Source organism: Nesoenas mayeri (genome assembly GCF_963082525.1).
Source record: "Nesoenas mayeri genome assembly, chromosome: 3".
In the NCBI taxonomy this organism is placed as follows: domain Eukaryota; kingdom Metazoa; phylum Chordata; class Aves; order Columbiformes; family Columbidae; genus Nesoenas; species Nesoenas mayeri.
This window is the reverse complement of record NC_137544.1, coordinates 30,919,007-30,933,721: the sequence shown is the minus strand read 5'-3', so window position 1 is coordinate 30,933,721 and position 14,715 is coordinate 30,919,007. Positions and strand designations below refer to the sequence as shown.

The following is a 14,715-nucleotide window of genomic DNA, read 5'->3' as shown; positions in this document are numbered from 1 at the left end:
ATCTAGGTCTTATGTACAACATAACTTAATCATTTGGTCTTTACCCTTTCTGAGCACTTTATTTTACAACACAATGATTTCCTCCTTTAGCACTCATAGTCAGATCTGAGTTTATCACTGTATATGTGAAATCAATATTTTTTTTTTTCCCCTCAGGTACTTCCTAGTCCTGATTTTTTTCTTTTTTAAAGTGGGTTTATTACTGACTTAACATATTTTGCAATTTTTCTTCATGCCCTTTTCAGCTACTTTTATTACCATTTTATGTTCAGCCTGCCAGAATTCACGATCTTTTCTTATCTCATAATTTAGATGGTGACTTTAAATACCTTTATTTTTTTAAATGATGCTTTGCTTTTAACAACCTATCTGGTTAGGTCCCAGACAAGAATTTATAACCCTGAACCTATATTCCCTGGAAATATCCTTAGACCAGATCCTCAGCTGGCTTTCATAAGTTAGAGATCTAACACATCAGTGCCTGTGACAACTTCAGGAACAACAGGACTGAGGATTCATGCTGAGGAAATAGGCGTTAGTGGCAATTCTTGCAGAATCTCAGTTCAAGCTTCCCTGATAGTCCTGCTCAGGAAAAAGCCAAAGCTAAAGTGAAATGTTTATATCTCCAAACAGGAAAGAGGGTCCACTATTCAATCTAGGGAATAATGTTAGCCAAACAGGACAAATTCTCTTCCAGTTAGATATGTGGATATATTTAAAAAACTCTTTCTAGACTGCTAAAAAAACCTGTCTATCATTAAGTGTATTAATTTTTTAATTAAAACTGCTTAGCATAAAATGTTACAGCAAATAATTTATTTCAGAGGATTTTACTAGAATGAAATGTGATTAACAGAATGCAACTCCATCAGTAATGACAGGAACTCACTAGATAATCATACCTAGCTAGAACAGAGAGCAGCAAGAATAAGACTTGGAATGTATCCAGTGGTAAATACACAGGGAATGAACAATTGTGATCATCCTATCTGGCTACTGCATTATTGATTCATATTTCAGAGAAACAAACTTTGAAACTCTTAAATGGGCTGTAAAACTCACAGGAATACTTCTCTTTTTCCATTAAATGTGCAATTTTACCTTGTTTTAGGAGAACTTAACTAAATAAAGCTATTTAAGCTGATATTTTCCCTTGGAATTCACAGTAAATAGACTAAATCAGTGGCTAATGGATATAGGAGTGCAGAGCCACAGACTTCTCTGTATTTCACAAAACACATATTTATAATTTAAAACCAGCTCCTGAATGGATTGGTAGCTGCCCAAATTTAATAATAAACGTATTTGCATATAAATAGCTCCATACTGCCTGCTGAAATATGGATAAACTTTTTTATTAAACCGTGAATGCAATCTAAAGAAAAGTTGTCTTCATTTCCTTTAGGAACACAAATGAATAATTATTATTTCTATTTATCATTAGTTACATTTACTTTCACCTACAACAAAGCTTCTGGATGACTTTCAGAAACTTCTCTGAATATCACACGTAAATAGCTGACAAAGCATTCCCTTAAAACAAATGTTTGATTGACTTGATATGCAGATCCTCGTGGAATGCAAGAACTAATGTTCATAATTTCTCTTTGTGATAGAAAGATGCACAGAAGTTTATGCATGCCCAGGAGCACAGAAAATGACTTTGTCTATATTAAACTGAGGCAATCAGAAGAATCTCATATGCTTTCTGAACTGAGCATATGCAGCTTCAAATTCCAGCTTTATCATGTATTCCCACCATTTCCTCTTCTCATTTTAATAATAATATGAACCCTTAGTGGTATAAAAACTCTAATCTCTTTAGGAAAAACACATCATGCCTATAAAGGATTAGCCAAGAACTTGTGTTCCACAAACAGTGATTGAGATTACAGCTCAGCACCTTGCTTGACCTGTTTTTTCAGCTGCTTCTAAGACACTGAGTTTTCTTTAATGAATATACGTACCGGTGTCCCTGGTACTCCTGCTGGGCCAGCTGGTCCACGGTCACCCTGAAGAAAAGATAAATCTACACTTACATGGTAACACTCAAACAAGAAGTTTGTTTGTGGATTCCCATCAAAACCTGAGGAAGGATTATGGAGTGAACTGAAAATGAGGACAAGAGCCAGGCTCTGCTTAATGCTAATATTTAGCTCTGCCGCCGACTCATTTTACAGACTAGAGCAAGTAACTTAAATCCTTTGTTTAGGTTCTCTTGCATAATGTCATAATTTCCATGCTATCCCTTATACTCTGCTTGAGGGCTTCCTTGAAGAGGGATGGAAAGTCCCTGACTCATCTGTATTTTTCCAAATAATTATAATTTATGGTCATGACAATGACCAAAATCAACATAGGGTAATTCACTATCAATATCCCCATATTTAAGATGTATCTTTCAAAGAAGTTTTTGCCTTCCTGCTACCCAGTCATCCATTTGCTGCAAGTCAGCATCCTTGATTTGCTTGCGCCACAGTCCTTTCAGGGCAAAGCTCCTCCCTTTAGTCACCTTCCTCTATGCTTTCAGCTATGCCAATGACTTCTGTGCTGCATCTGATGAATTGTGGGCACAAATTCACCTTTCTCTCTCGAGGGGTCTATAACCCCAAGCAGATGGATGGAGCTGACCACAAGTGAATCTCTAGGGGTAAATTTGCCCTAACACACTGCTGACATATGTTGGTCTCTAAGAGTACACTCTGCTAGCATAACTAACAATGGTTAAAACGGTAAGAAAAAAATCAGCTTCCTAACGTCATGTCAAATCATGTCAAAACCTCTGACACAGTTAAAGCCATACTAACAGGAGAATATTTATGTGAGGTGGGTTTACCCTGTTTTGCAAACGCTGTGCCTACATCAATAGAGCCACATTCTGCTCTGCAGAACAGCCCCAGGAGATGCTGGGATTTCTGGTTTCTGTTCTTACACCTAAAGCTGATTTATCTCCTTCTCATCATTTTGTTCAGGTAACACCGTGAAAATGCTGGTAGTTAGAAACTCCATTATACAAAGTGTAGACAGATGACAAGTTAAATGTCTGACCTTGTTTCTGGAGAGAGAAGCTTGCTTACAGGCCACTGTTCAATCTGGAGACTAAGAGAAGCCACTTAATGCAAGTTCCCTCTGCAGTGAGGAACACGATGTGCTCCTCGGGAACACTGGAGCACTGCAGGTCTGTAGCAGGGTATGCTGGCTGGAGTGCCGCACTGTCCCCATGGTTATTCTGCACCCAGAACCTGTAGCCGTGGTGTTTTCCTTACACACTGGCTATGATAGTGAAGCCAGAAATTCCCAACAGTTCCCTTGAAGCTTTTTTCCTTTTCATGGTTATTCTGGTCCTTTCGGTGATGTGATCAGAGCACAGCTGCACAAGCCACAGTGCCAGCACAGCTGAGAGAAGGGACATTTTCTCCCAAAGATGCAAAGTTCTTAAGGCACTTCATGAAATTACCATGAAATGACAGCCAGCTTTGTCTGTGGAAGATGGCATTCTGCTACACAGATGTACCTAATAGCTCTAAATTAAAAACCAGCATGCACTGTTGGGACTAGCAAGCAGACACTTAGATTCTGTTCATTTATTTGCACCAGGAGCGTGGAGCTTTGACCAAATTTAGTTAAGGAAAGGGTATTTCACTTTGGGAAAGGGCCAGTCACTCACTTAGCTTGTTTATATGGTCTGCTCTATTGCTTATTCCCTTTATTTATTTCTTGTCCCCACTGTGTCTCAATTAGACCTATAATATCTCCCCGTGTTTGCTCATTTTGAAATCAGACTAGTCCTTAATTGCTTGTAAATTGTAGTCTTCCAGAGCAAGAATCATCTCATGTAATTTAAAAATCTAGTGTAGACACCTACTTATATCTTGTTACTCCCCACTCTCTGCACAAGTAGGAGTAATGCACAGTGATATTGAAGGGGAAACTTAATTTACATTGCTTTTTGATGAATAATATGTTTTGATGAAAGATATATTTTTGTACAAAATCACTGAATGTAATTTGAAAAGGCTGTATAAATATTCAATTTTGCAAAAAAAAAAAAAAAAAAAAAAGGTAAGGTATTCTTCATTTCTTAAAAATATGGGTAAAATCAAAGTGTTCCCAGTGACAGAAAAAATATTTTCAGACCTTTTCATTTCCCTGCTGAATATTTTGTGCTTCGCCATATTTAGATATGAATACCAAAATCTTGACATTTTTAGCATTTCATGACAAGCTTTTGTCTAAATTCGTAACAGCTTCCACAACTAGTAAGTGAAGGGCTGAAACATGCAACCAGCTGAAGGAAAGGACCATTTCCGAGCACTGGAAAGCAGACGTGAACTACAGGAATGAGCTGGAGAATATGATACAGCTCAGGATGTGCTGTCATACAGGTATCATACATACAGGCAGTACAGAGTGCAGGAAAAGTGAAACAGAAACAAGGGGCCATTTTTAGAATAATGAGCAACAGACTGAGAAATGAGATTTTCACCTTTGCCTTAATGCAATACAACAGGAACTGTAGGGAAACAGGCTATATTTCTCTTTATTTCTACCCTTTCCTGTATTTTTACAATAATCTGCAAGGTATTTTTGTGGTGGTGTTCTTTTGTTTGTTTGGTTGGTTGTTGTTGTTTGTTTGTTGTTTTGGTTTTTTGGTATTTTTGTCCTTTTTTGTGGGTTGTTTTTTTTTTTTTTTTAGAACAAAACAGACAGATTGTAAACATAAGACAATGTTCAATACAGAACTAGTGACTATACTTATTATCAAGTAATATAGTTACACAGAATATATATTATGTACAATATAGTATATAGTAATATTCTATCAAGTTAAGAAAATACTACAAGACCTCCTACATTCATTTTTCTTTTGAAGAATATGATTTAGAGTCACAGTAAAGTAAAACAAGAAAATACAGATAAATATACAAATATTTTTTTCACACAGAAACATTAACTTTCACAAAAAAATTCAAACACAGTTTCATAAAACATTTAGTTGCAGATAGTTGACAATAAGAAGCCATGACTTCTTTTAAGAGTCCTACCTTTTCCCCTGGGAGTCCTTCCAGTCCTGGCAAACCCATTGGTCCTGGGTCCCCCTGATTTATTTGTTTAATTAAGAAGGATTGCATAGATTAGAATTTCTGTGCTCTACAAGAGAACCACTGAACAGCAAGCAACAGCAGCTTGTTTAACTCGTGATTAGTAAAACAGCTAACCAGTTATTATTTGAACAGGTTTTGTTATGCCCTGTTTTAGTGATTTGCAAATAAAGCTTTGCCCAAAGGCACTGAATATTTGGATTAATTTTGACGAAGAACATAATGCAGAAGGCTCCCTCCAGTGTTCTCACAAGCCAAGGTCAGCTCTAAACCACCTCTGGGTGGTGGAGCCCCAGGATGTGAGCACACGCTGTCAACCAGAGAACGAACCTCCAAGCAATTCTGTGCGGCTTTCCAGACATATCATTTCAGAAGAGAGCTTTGTTCCCTAAACAAATCTTAATCTGCAGCAAGGGACACACAGACTAGGTTCCTCTGTCAGTTTTCAAGTTGAAAACCAGAAAACACTGGAGAAATCAGTTTAACGCATAGGGTGGGGAGGCCCTTTAAGTAATGATATTTTCTTTTTGAAGAAAATAGACAGATAATTTACCACAGAGATTTAAACTACAGACAACAATTCCAGTACTTAAGCAATTCTCAGTTAAACTTACCATGCCATTTAAAATGAAAATATCAATTTCTAGTTGTTACTAGTTAGCATGATGTAGCACGTTGTCCCTTCTCCCTCATCAGTTTCAAATTTAATGTTGAGAACAGCCTATTCGATCTTAAGGTATTTTCTATGTTTATTTCTCATAGGCCTGTACCAAGTGAGGACTTTAGTTGTTACAGTACACATTCTCTATTTTTAAATATACCCAGGGACAGCTCAGCAGAGATGAATCCACAAGGAGTTAATACTATATTCATTCATTATATTATTGCTTAGAACTTTTTATCAGAAATCGCAAGCCTGGCAATTGAAAAGGTTTTTCCAATATACTAATTCTGCAGGATGTAAGCTACTGCTAAAGTACATTAATAGACTCCTCCACTCTTGTGATTAGGATCATCTGTTAAACTAATGGAGGAATCTCTATCATGACCAAAAAATATATACATACCACTGTGCCAGGATCTCCTTTTGGACCCTGCAAAGCAATGAAGCAGCAGAAACACATTTAAAAAAAGGAATTACACAACAGCATGGTATTTTTCTTGGATTACTGCACTGTAATCAGTAATTCAGTACCTTTAGAATTAGTATTAAATCCAGCCCTCTCAGCTGGTTGATTCTGTATAAAATCTTACTAACATTCAGGCTTTGTTTTGCTATTCCAGAATATATACAGAGAGACAGCTCTGTGGTCTGGTGTGAGTCCATAATCACAAACAGCATATAACCTAAGGATGAAATCCTCACTGATGACTACAACAGTTTGACGAGGCTGTCAAAATGGCAGTCATCTTAAAACAGCAGCCGCTGACTATGACACCAACAAGGAGGAGGACCTAACTCACAGCATCTTTGGCTCCACAGAACCAAAGCAACAGTGTCCAGCTGCAAGGTGCTGCATCTGCACTGTGCAGTATGGAAAGAAACCAGCCCTGTATTACTGACACTATATAATTCTCAGTTTTATACATTGTTCTGCACTGTAGCTACACACAGTATATCAGTGACAGAACTGGGATCAGAATGCTTGAGCTTCTCATTTACAGCACCAAGTTTAATTCACTACAAAACTATGCCATCACTAACTGTAAAGATTATATTATATGTTTTAAGATATTAGGATACTTTCACTGAAGAGTACAATACCAAATTATGAAACATTTTTGCAGCCTTTACTTGCTATTTAGTATAGTCTTAGTGTGAAATAATTAAATCAAAATAAACTACTCTCCAAAATGGGCTAAAGTGCTTGATAAACATGTAAAATCACATACTTTATAATTTACTATATAGCTATATATATATATACACACACATATATACAGCATATCCTTATCTTTTCTGTCGTTCACACATAAAAATGAAATTCCACGCCACTCACCAAAACTGTATGGAACTAACCAATCCCTCTGCTAATATGTTGATTAACTATTAGAAATTATGTTCCTATTAAATACTTACCGGAGGTCCTGGTGGACCTGGATAACTAGCAACGCTCACACCTCCCTGTAAGAGCAAGTTTAAAAGTTCAGTTGGGTCAAAATTAGGCATTAATTGAAAAAGATTAACATCAAAGTGAAATACCTGGAGTTTATATAAGCTGCTCATTCCATTTCTTTCATTGTAAGGCATACCCTTTAAAACATAAAAAACAAGTAAATGTCACAACTATGAAGTATAAATGCAGAACTCTTGAGCTGTTAAAGTCTCATAGCTCAGCAAAGCTGTGGTATCATTTTCATTCTGGATCAATTTTTCAAAGATTGCAGACATTTGAGTAAGAATTTAAGTTGCATAGCAATGCAGCTTGGGACTTTTCCTGAATTATGAAACCAGAAACCTGTAAATCTCAGTGTACGTTACATTTTTATACTCTGGTATAATATTTATGAGTGGTTGGTCAATTGATATGAGCAAAGAAGGGCACGGGCATTTTACTTTCATGCCCTTTTGAAAATTTATGCTAAACTGAAAACTGGGAAGCATCTAAGGTTAAGACTGAAGTGCTTTGAGAATATGAAGGCTTGAACTGTAACTCTAAATTAATATTCACGTTTCACTTCTAAGACAGTAAAGAATTCCAAAGAAACCTGTTTCTTTCATAAAACTCAGTGGCTGAATTGCCAGCTTATGTTAGGCCCAACGATTTATAAACTACAAATAGCTCAGATTACATAAATGCATTCAATTTATGAGTGAATTAAATTATTGTTCTGAAAAGATATCTAGATTTTTTTCTAATTGAAGTCAGTTAATATTTAAAGTGGAATTAGTAAATAGAGATGTTAGCCATTCTTCCTGTACCAATGTCTACAAAACATATATGTAAAATGACTAAAATGAAAACCAAAAATGTGCAGGCAGCCTTCTCAACTCAAAAAAACTGAAATGTGCTTCCAGCACCAAATTGTCTGAGATTCTAAAAACTCTTAAAATTTCTACTCTCATCACACACAAAAATAACACAAATACACAGTAAATTTTATTTTATTATTGCTTTTAGATTTATTTAATGGCTAAATCCTGAGTGTTGCAGAAAGCTCGTGCTGCAACAGAAAGTGACAGATGTAGCTAGTTATTCTGTTACTACTATGGAACTCGTACCCTGCTAGAGTCCTTCTCATGGGTATCCTTATGCCACGTTTCTGAGATTCTTAATATGTCCTTATTCAAAATGAGCTGTTGCTTGAGAGAATTTCCTGGGCTAGGGATATGGCTTGAATATATAGAACTGTTGAGCAAGGACTGAAAAATGTTCAGTCCTCCAAGCTAGATGGAGGGTCATCTCCAGGGTTAGGTTTGGGGCAGAAGAGAATGAATTTTCCTGGAGTAAGGCTAGAAGCAGGTTACAGTTTTGGCTGAGTAGGCAGAGATCATTAGGCTATGGTTAGATTTTAGAACCAAAGCTCTGCCTGAACTAAGGCAAGAATCAGAGGAGCTTCTTGGGTTATGGTTAGGGATGTCATTTCCAAGGCTGTAGTTAGGGATTGTAAGGCTCTCCAGTTATTAATTCTCCATAATTAATTTTGTGTTAGGTACTATTTCAGTTAATTTGGAGTTCATTGAGCTCCCTGGACTTTCCTTAGTTTGTGTGATTCCAGAGTACCATGATCTCAGGTGCTCAAGCTGCCTAAATTAGCCTTGGTAGCCAATGTTATCAGAGTAACTCATTTGATCAGGTTTCTAGGGTGACTTTAGTCTGGAATTTAACAGTGAATCATAAGAAAAAAAAGCAATACGGTGAACTTTTGCGAAAAGACATTGTTATCTTCCTGTACTAATAATATATGTTAGACAGACAGCCAATTCTTTACATTACATTATATTTTATTCATAAGTATATTTTTCCTAACATAACATCCAAAATATGAAACAAGATGTCTCACCGGAGGTCCAGGTGGTCCAGGTTTCCCAGGAGAACCTTCACTACCCTAGTACAGCAAGAGATTCATATAATTCATTTACTGTAACTGATGTCCAGATCTATTCCATACCCAAGCTATAATGACCGTAATGACAATAAACAAGAGACAGAGTCAGTGCGAGCTGGTAATGTCAAGAACAAATTCTCCTGCCCAGTTCCTGCTTAAGCTTTAGGCAAATTATTAATCATTGCTTTATACTATTTTTTTTGTTTTGTTAGTTACTTGATGCTTTACGTGTAGTAACTTCCTTGTGCAAAACAGTAGTGGTAACCTGGGTTGGGAAACACTTCAAGAATACCAGGAGGGAGAGGAAGAAAAAAAAAAGAGTTGTTAATATAAATTTCTGAGCAACTGGCAGATAAAATTTAACATTCATTTAATGTTTTGTATATTATTTTAGAATCATAAAATAATTTTGATTGGAACAGACCTTCAAGATCATTGAGTCCAATCATAATTTAACTCTGGCACAAAACCCTGTCCCTAAGAACCTAATCTCTGAGTCTTTTAAACACCTCCAGGGATGGTGGCTCAACCACTCCCTGGGCAGCCTGTTCCAATGCCTGACAACCCTGTTGGTGAATACATTTTTCCTAATATCCTAATATCCAATGCAACCTCCCCTGGCACAACTTGAGGCCATTTCCTTTTGTCCTAGCACTATGCCTGGAAAATTCCAGGCTAAAGCCAAAACAAACTTCAGAAAACTGTATTCATATACAAAATGGAGAACTTGCCCCAGAAAGTGTTTTGCAGCAAACACAGATTGTGGCTGCTGTATTTCACTGATCATAGGTGCCCAAGAAATGAATTTGACCTCTTAGCTATAACAGATAATATCAAATGCCTGATAAAAGAGCACATAAAACATTGATAAAAAGCACTGCTATAACACTTTTAATCAAGTATAAAGGAAGCTTACACTTTTTTGCAGAATAACTTGTACTCAATAACTTTCAGTACCTGTGATGCACTTGGAAAGTATGCAATTACTTTTGACTAAAATACTGGTAAAAGAATGAGAAGCAGAGCAAGTAGTAACTAGTCATGTACTATTTCACAAAAGTATTTTCCATTTCCTACATTTTATCTAATGTGTCATACTTAAAGAACATTCTCTGCAACTTACATACACAAGGACTACGCTTCAAAATATAAATCCATTTGTAGGGCATTATATAAGGAAAGTACTTATATTAAGACACAAATAAAAAATTGTTTGAAAATGTACATCTAGTTCATATTTGCATTCTATGTTAAAAAACCCCAAAACAAAGGAATGCAATGGAATTGCAAAACTTTCACAGATCTTTACCAAGACTAAAAAGACATGATACCTTTTCGCCTTTTGACCCTGCTGGACCGGGGTGTCCAGGTCTTCCTGTGACTCCCTGCACAACACAGTATATATATTAGTTAAGAAACAATGAAATACAGTAATTTGCCATTGCAGTTTACTTTTTAAAACCCGTAGTTTTGAAGGTCATTTAAACATAATCATGCTTCTCCTCCAGTTTTAAATATTTCTCTTCTGTTTGATACAACAGCTGTGTCCTTTTGATAAGCCCTTTGAAGGGTAAAACCTGTGTTTGTGGTTGCATTTTCACCTTGGCCAACTAAATGTATTGACCTCTGGATACTGCTAAGAATTATGCTCTACTGCTAAAATGCCAATTTACACATTACACATTAAACTTCCTAAACATGTTACAATTTTTGAAAGAAGGGAAGCAGTACTACTGTCATCAACCTAGGAATGAATAATGATCATCCTAATTAATATGATCCCATCCAGTATGTAGAAAATAAAATTTAAAAACGTTTCCAAGAGGAGTTTCCCCAGAAATACCAACATTTTAAATTATATTTTTTGGTGACTTAAAATATTATCAGCTTATTCCCATAGCTTTTATTTATTGTGAAACCAAGTGGTTACTTGTTTTGAGCAGTAAATGTGTTCAGAATGTCTAGCTGGAATTATTTTTAGATTTTTATTACTAACATTATTACTGTAACTTGGGTAAAAATACATAATAAACTGCAAGTGTGCACATCATAAATCATGTAAACTCACAGAGTTTCTAGTAATACCAAAACTCCAAACCCATTTAAGTTATATAAACTTTGATCCCAGACAATGACAGTATTTTCAGTAACATCAACTCACAACATAGTTTATTTTATTAGAGCCAGCAGAGGTAAGATTTTATTATTACTCTCTTAAAAGCCAAAAGAAAGGACAAGAAACAAAGAATGTGAAGTTTTACTAGGTAGTTATAGCAACCTCTGCAGAGATGGATTAGATTAGAGGTGACCCCACACACTCACAGATGGTCCACTGGGTCCTGGCACACCTGGCAGTCCAGGAGCACCTTGAAGGCCCTGGAAATTAAAAGAGCATATGTCTGTTTCCTACTTATTATATATTCAGTGTATCCAGTAGTATTGTGACCATAGTAAAATGCATTTTCATCTAAACTGTTGGCATTATTTTCAGGAATGAAAAAAACCAAACAAACAAACCACCATGCAGGGAAGAGATTATCATTGAACAAGGTTGGAGACAATTTCTTGCTTGACTGATAAAGATTTGTCCTTCAGCATTTCACACTGTTAGCTTATGTCCTGCATATCTTCTTGGCTTTTATTGTGCAGATAAGAACATGACATCTGGGTTTTTCCTTCGAGATTAATTTTCCATCAGTAAAAGTGTGGTGTGTTTTTTGTTTGGTTGGTGAGAAGAGAAGACATCTGCTCAGACTTACCAATGTTACTGGATGCTATATAAATGCAATGATGATTTCTACCCGATTTATAGATTTTGCTTTTTTGATAAAAGAACATAACATTTTAAATTGTATTTAATGACCTGCTTTCCTGCTCTTATTCTATTTGATTGCTTGGAAAACAATGTATTCTGGTATACACTCACTAAACTATAGAGGTGTGCAACTTACTACAGTGGATACAGGTAGGACTTGAGACGAGCCTGCAAGTCACTGAAGTCTTTGCCACACCAGGTTTAGATGCAATATTAGACATGTCAAACTCAAATACTAATGACAGCTAATAGCTCTTCATTCTCCCTATAATCCAAGAAGGGAAATAGGTCCCTCTCAGAAGTGATTCATGTTATCTGCACAGGGTGCCTATCCTCTAACAAGAGGAGTCACCTCAGAAATGCCATATTTCTCATGTTACATTCAGTGTTTAGGAAGGCTTGGCTAAGGGGGATAGTCTAGAAAACCACAGAGGTGAGGAGGCCTGAAACAGGGGCTCTGAGAGAGAGACTGAGGGGAAAAGAATTCAGATAGAAATAAATCAGGAAAGATGTGGAGATGGAGAGAGACGTTGATTTCCCATTCTTGCTCCTACACACACAGAGGATATGGATGCACCTCTGCAGCTTTTCAGGGTGTCAATCCAACTGCTAACATGTTCTTTGATCTTTTTGGATTATTTTACTCTGACGGTACAGCCACCTGAAAAATGAATATGAAGCCAAAGGAACATTTTCTGTAATTCTTATTACTGAGATCAGAAAAATAGAAAAATCCTCCCCTGAAAAAAATGAATGTTTTGAAAAGGAAGAGAACTAAGCTTCAACAAATATTAAAGGGCTATTCAAAAGCACATGGAAGTTAATAAACATATTTCAAAGAAATTCCAGTGGGCTTCTCGGTCTCTCTTCTCACTCCCGTGCTATCCAAAGCATAAAAAAGAAAAGAAAGGTATTCTTTTAAAATTTGTACATTTGTAAAAAGGGTGACTTTCAAGCTCTGTAAACTCTTTCATATGTGTTTCTGAAAATAAATTCACTTGCACCCTCATAATGTCATAATGAAAAACTGCTGCTAGACACTGAAAATATAAGAGCTAAAGCAGCTAACCAGCTATCAAACAGCGAAGCAGCATGTGAATAGCTAACTTACAGCACAGCACCCCACTGAATCGATTAAAAAAAATTGGAATTAATTTACTCTAGACTCCTTTAAAAAATCCCTAACTGCCAGTTATAATCTTGCCTTTTCCTTATCACCTTCTTAATTGCCTCTAATATCTCTCCATTCTCAGCAGTTAAATAGTAACTGAATTGTTGAAACTGTTTCATGAATGTCTCAGACTGCCGGCGTTGAATTGCAGAGGTACCTTATAGGGCACAGGAGGGATGTGTTACTTTTCCCATTTATTTTTCAAGTAAATTTCTGCTTGGGCTTTGCTTATGGCTGCCCTATCCTTTTAGAGTATAAATTCCAAATTTAGACTCAGGAGGTACTTGCTTTTAAGAAGCAAAGACATAATGAGCTCTTTAGATTATGTGAAAACAAGAGGGAAAATAAGCATGATGCTTTAGACTGACAATCTGTTAAATTGTGGGGAAAAGCAGTTGCAGGAATACATATCTAATGCTTTTGCCGCATCTTTTTTTTTTCCCTCATATAATTTTACATCTGGAAGACAAGAATCCTGATGAACAGAGAATTTTTAAAAAATTATTCTCATTCTACCACTGTTTGAAAATTCTTACTATATTATGGCCTTAGTGCCAAAGAAATGTAAAAATGTTCATAAAGTATTATGAAACCCTCAATCAATAAACACTAAATTCTTGTCATATTTTCCAGGTGCTATCTCTTGTAGCCAGAAATTTACAAATTACAAGAGAGTAGTACATATTTAACAGTGTCAGTTAAGTATTTTGGGATTTTGGAGTATTCACAAAATATTTCATAATAGGCTACTTATTTTAATGCCTTCAGTCAGCTAAAGTTGCTAGGAAATTCATTTATTTGCTTAGATTCATCTTCTTCACAGCTTCTTCTTCAGTGACTTATTTTTTTGACTGCACTTGAACTGTTAACTGCAAGGATTTCCATTTAAAATGAAAGCTAGCCATAGCAACTATTTTAGATTCAGCACCACAAATCACGTGGCTTTTTTTTTTCTTCTCCATAATGACATAAAAATAACTCTAAGAATGCATTATATGATATAAATACTGTAAATATTTTAAATTCAGTCTCTTCAAACACTTTCCAGCTTCCACATAACAGTAATTGTTGCTATGAACATTCCCATCAGAGTATTTGCCTAATGGAATGTTTTTGAAAGTGAATTCTAAAGGTGAACTAACATTATTAAAGCAAATGCGTTATAAAACATGAAGTATTTTGGGAAAATATTTGGCATTTGCCTATTTATTGCTCTAGCCTACACTCTTCAAAACTGGCATTTAAATGTATATGAGGCTTTAAAATATACAAATGAGCAAAAATCCTCAGTCAAAATTCAGAATTGAGGGCTATTTATAGCACTACATGACTATATCAACAGTTTTAAAAAACTGAATAACATTCTGTGCATTTCATTCTCAGTCTAGATCTTTATTCAGGTTCAGATAAGAATGCAACTGCTATGGAAATGAAGTAATTTTACCTCATCGCCCTTCTCTCCAGCAAGCCCAGGAAATCCACGTTCGCCTTTACTTCCCTATGAAAACGTAACATTCAAACAAACACATTTTATTAGAGAACAATGAATTTCATGCTCTGTAGAGCATTTTATGACC

The 14,715-nt window shown here is 35.9% G+C and overlaps 1 protein-coding gene across 1 annotated transcript in view; it reads right to left on the bottom strand.

Moving 5' to 3' along the window:
• The window catches only part of COL19A1 (collagen type XIX alpha 1 chain), a gene marked incomplete at its 3' end in the record, with an annotated part of 188,045 nt that overhangs the window by 16,963 nt on the left and 156,367 nt on the right, over positions 1-14,715 (bottom strand). Inside the window, exons 33-41 of the mRNA XM_080341240.1 lie at positions 14,583-14,636; positions 11,475-11,528; positions 10,484-10,537; positions 9,108-9,152; positions 7,306-7,356; positions 7,183-7,227; positions 6,170-6,196; positions 5,046-5,099; positions 1,968-2,012 (exon numbers count right to left, since the gene is read on the bottom strand). Of these exons, the coding sequence (XP_080197366.1) occupies positions 1,968-2,012; positions 5,046-5,099; positions 6,170-6,196; positions 7,183-7,227; positions 7,306-7,356; positions 9,108-9,152; positions 10,484-10,537; positions 11,475-11,528; positions 14,583-14,636 (429 nt within the window). The remainder of the gene's footprint in view (positions 1-1,967; positions 2,013-5,045; positions 5,100-6,169; positions 6,197-7,182; positions 7,228-7,305; positions 7,357-9,107; positions 9,153-10,483; positions 10,538-11,474; positions 11,529-14,582; positions 14,637-14,715) is intronic.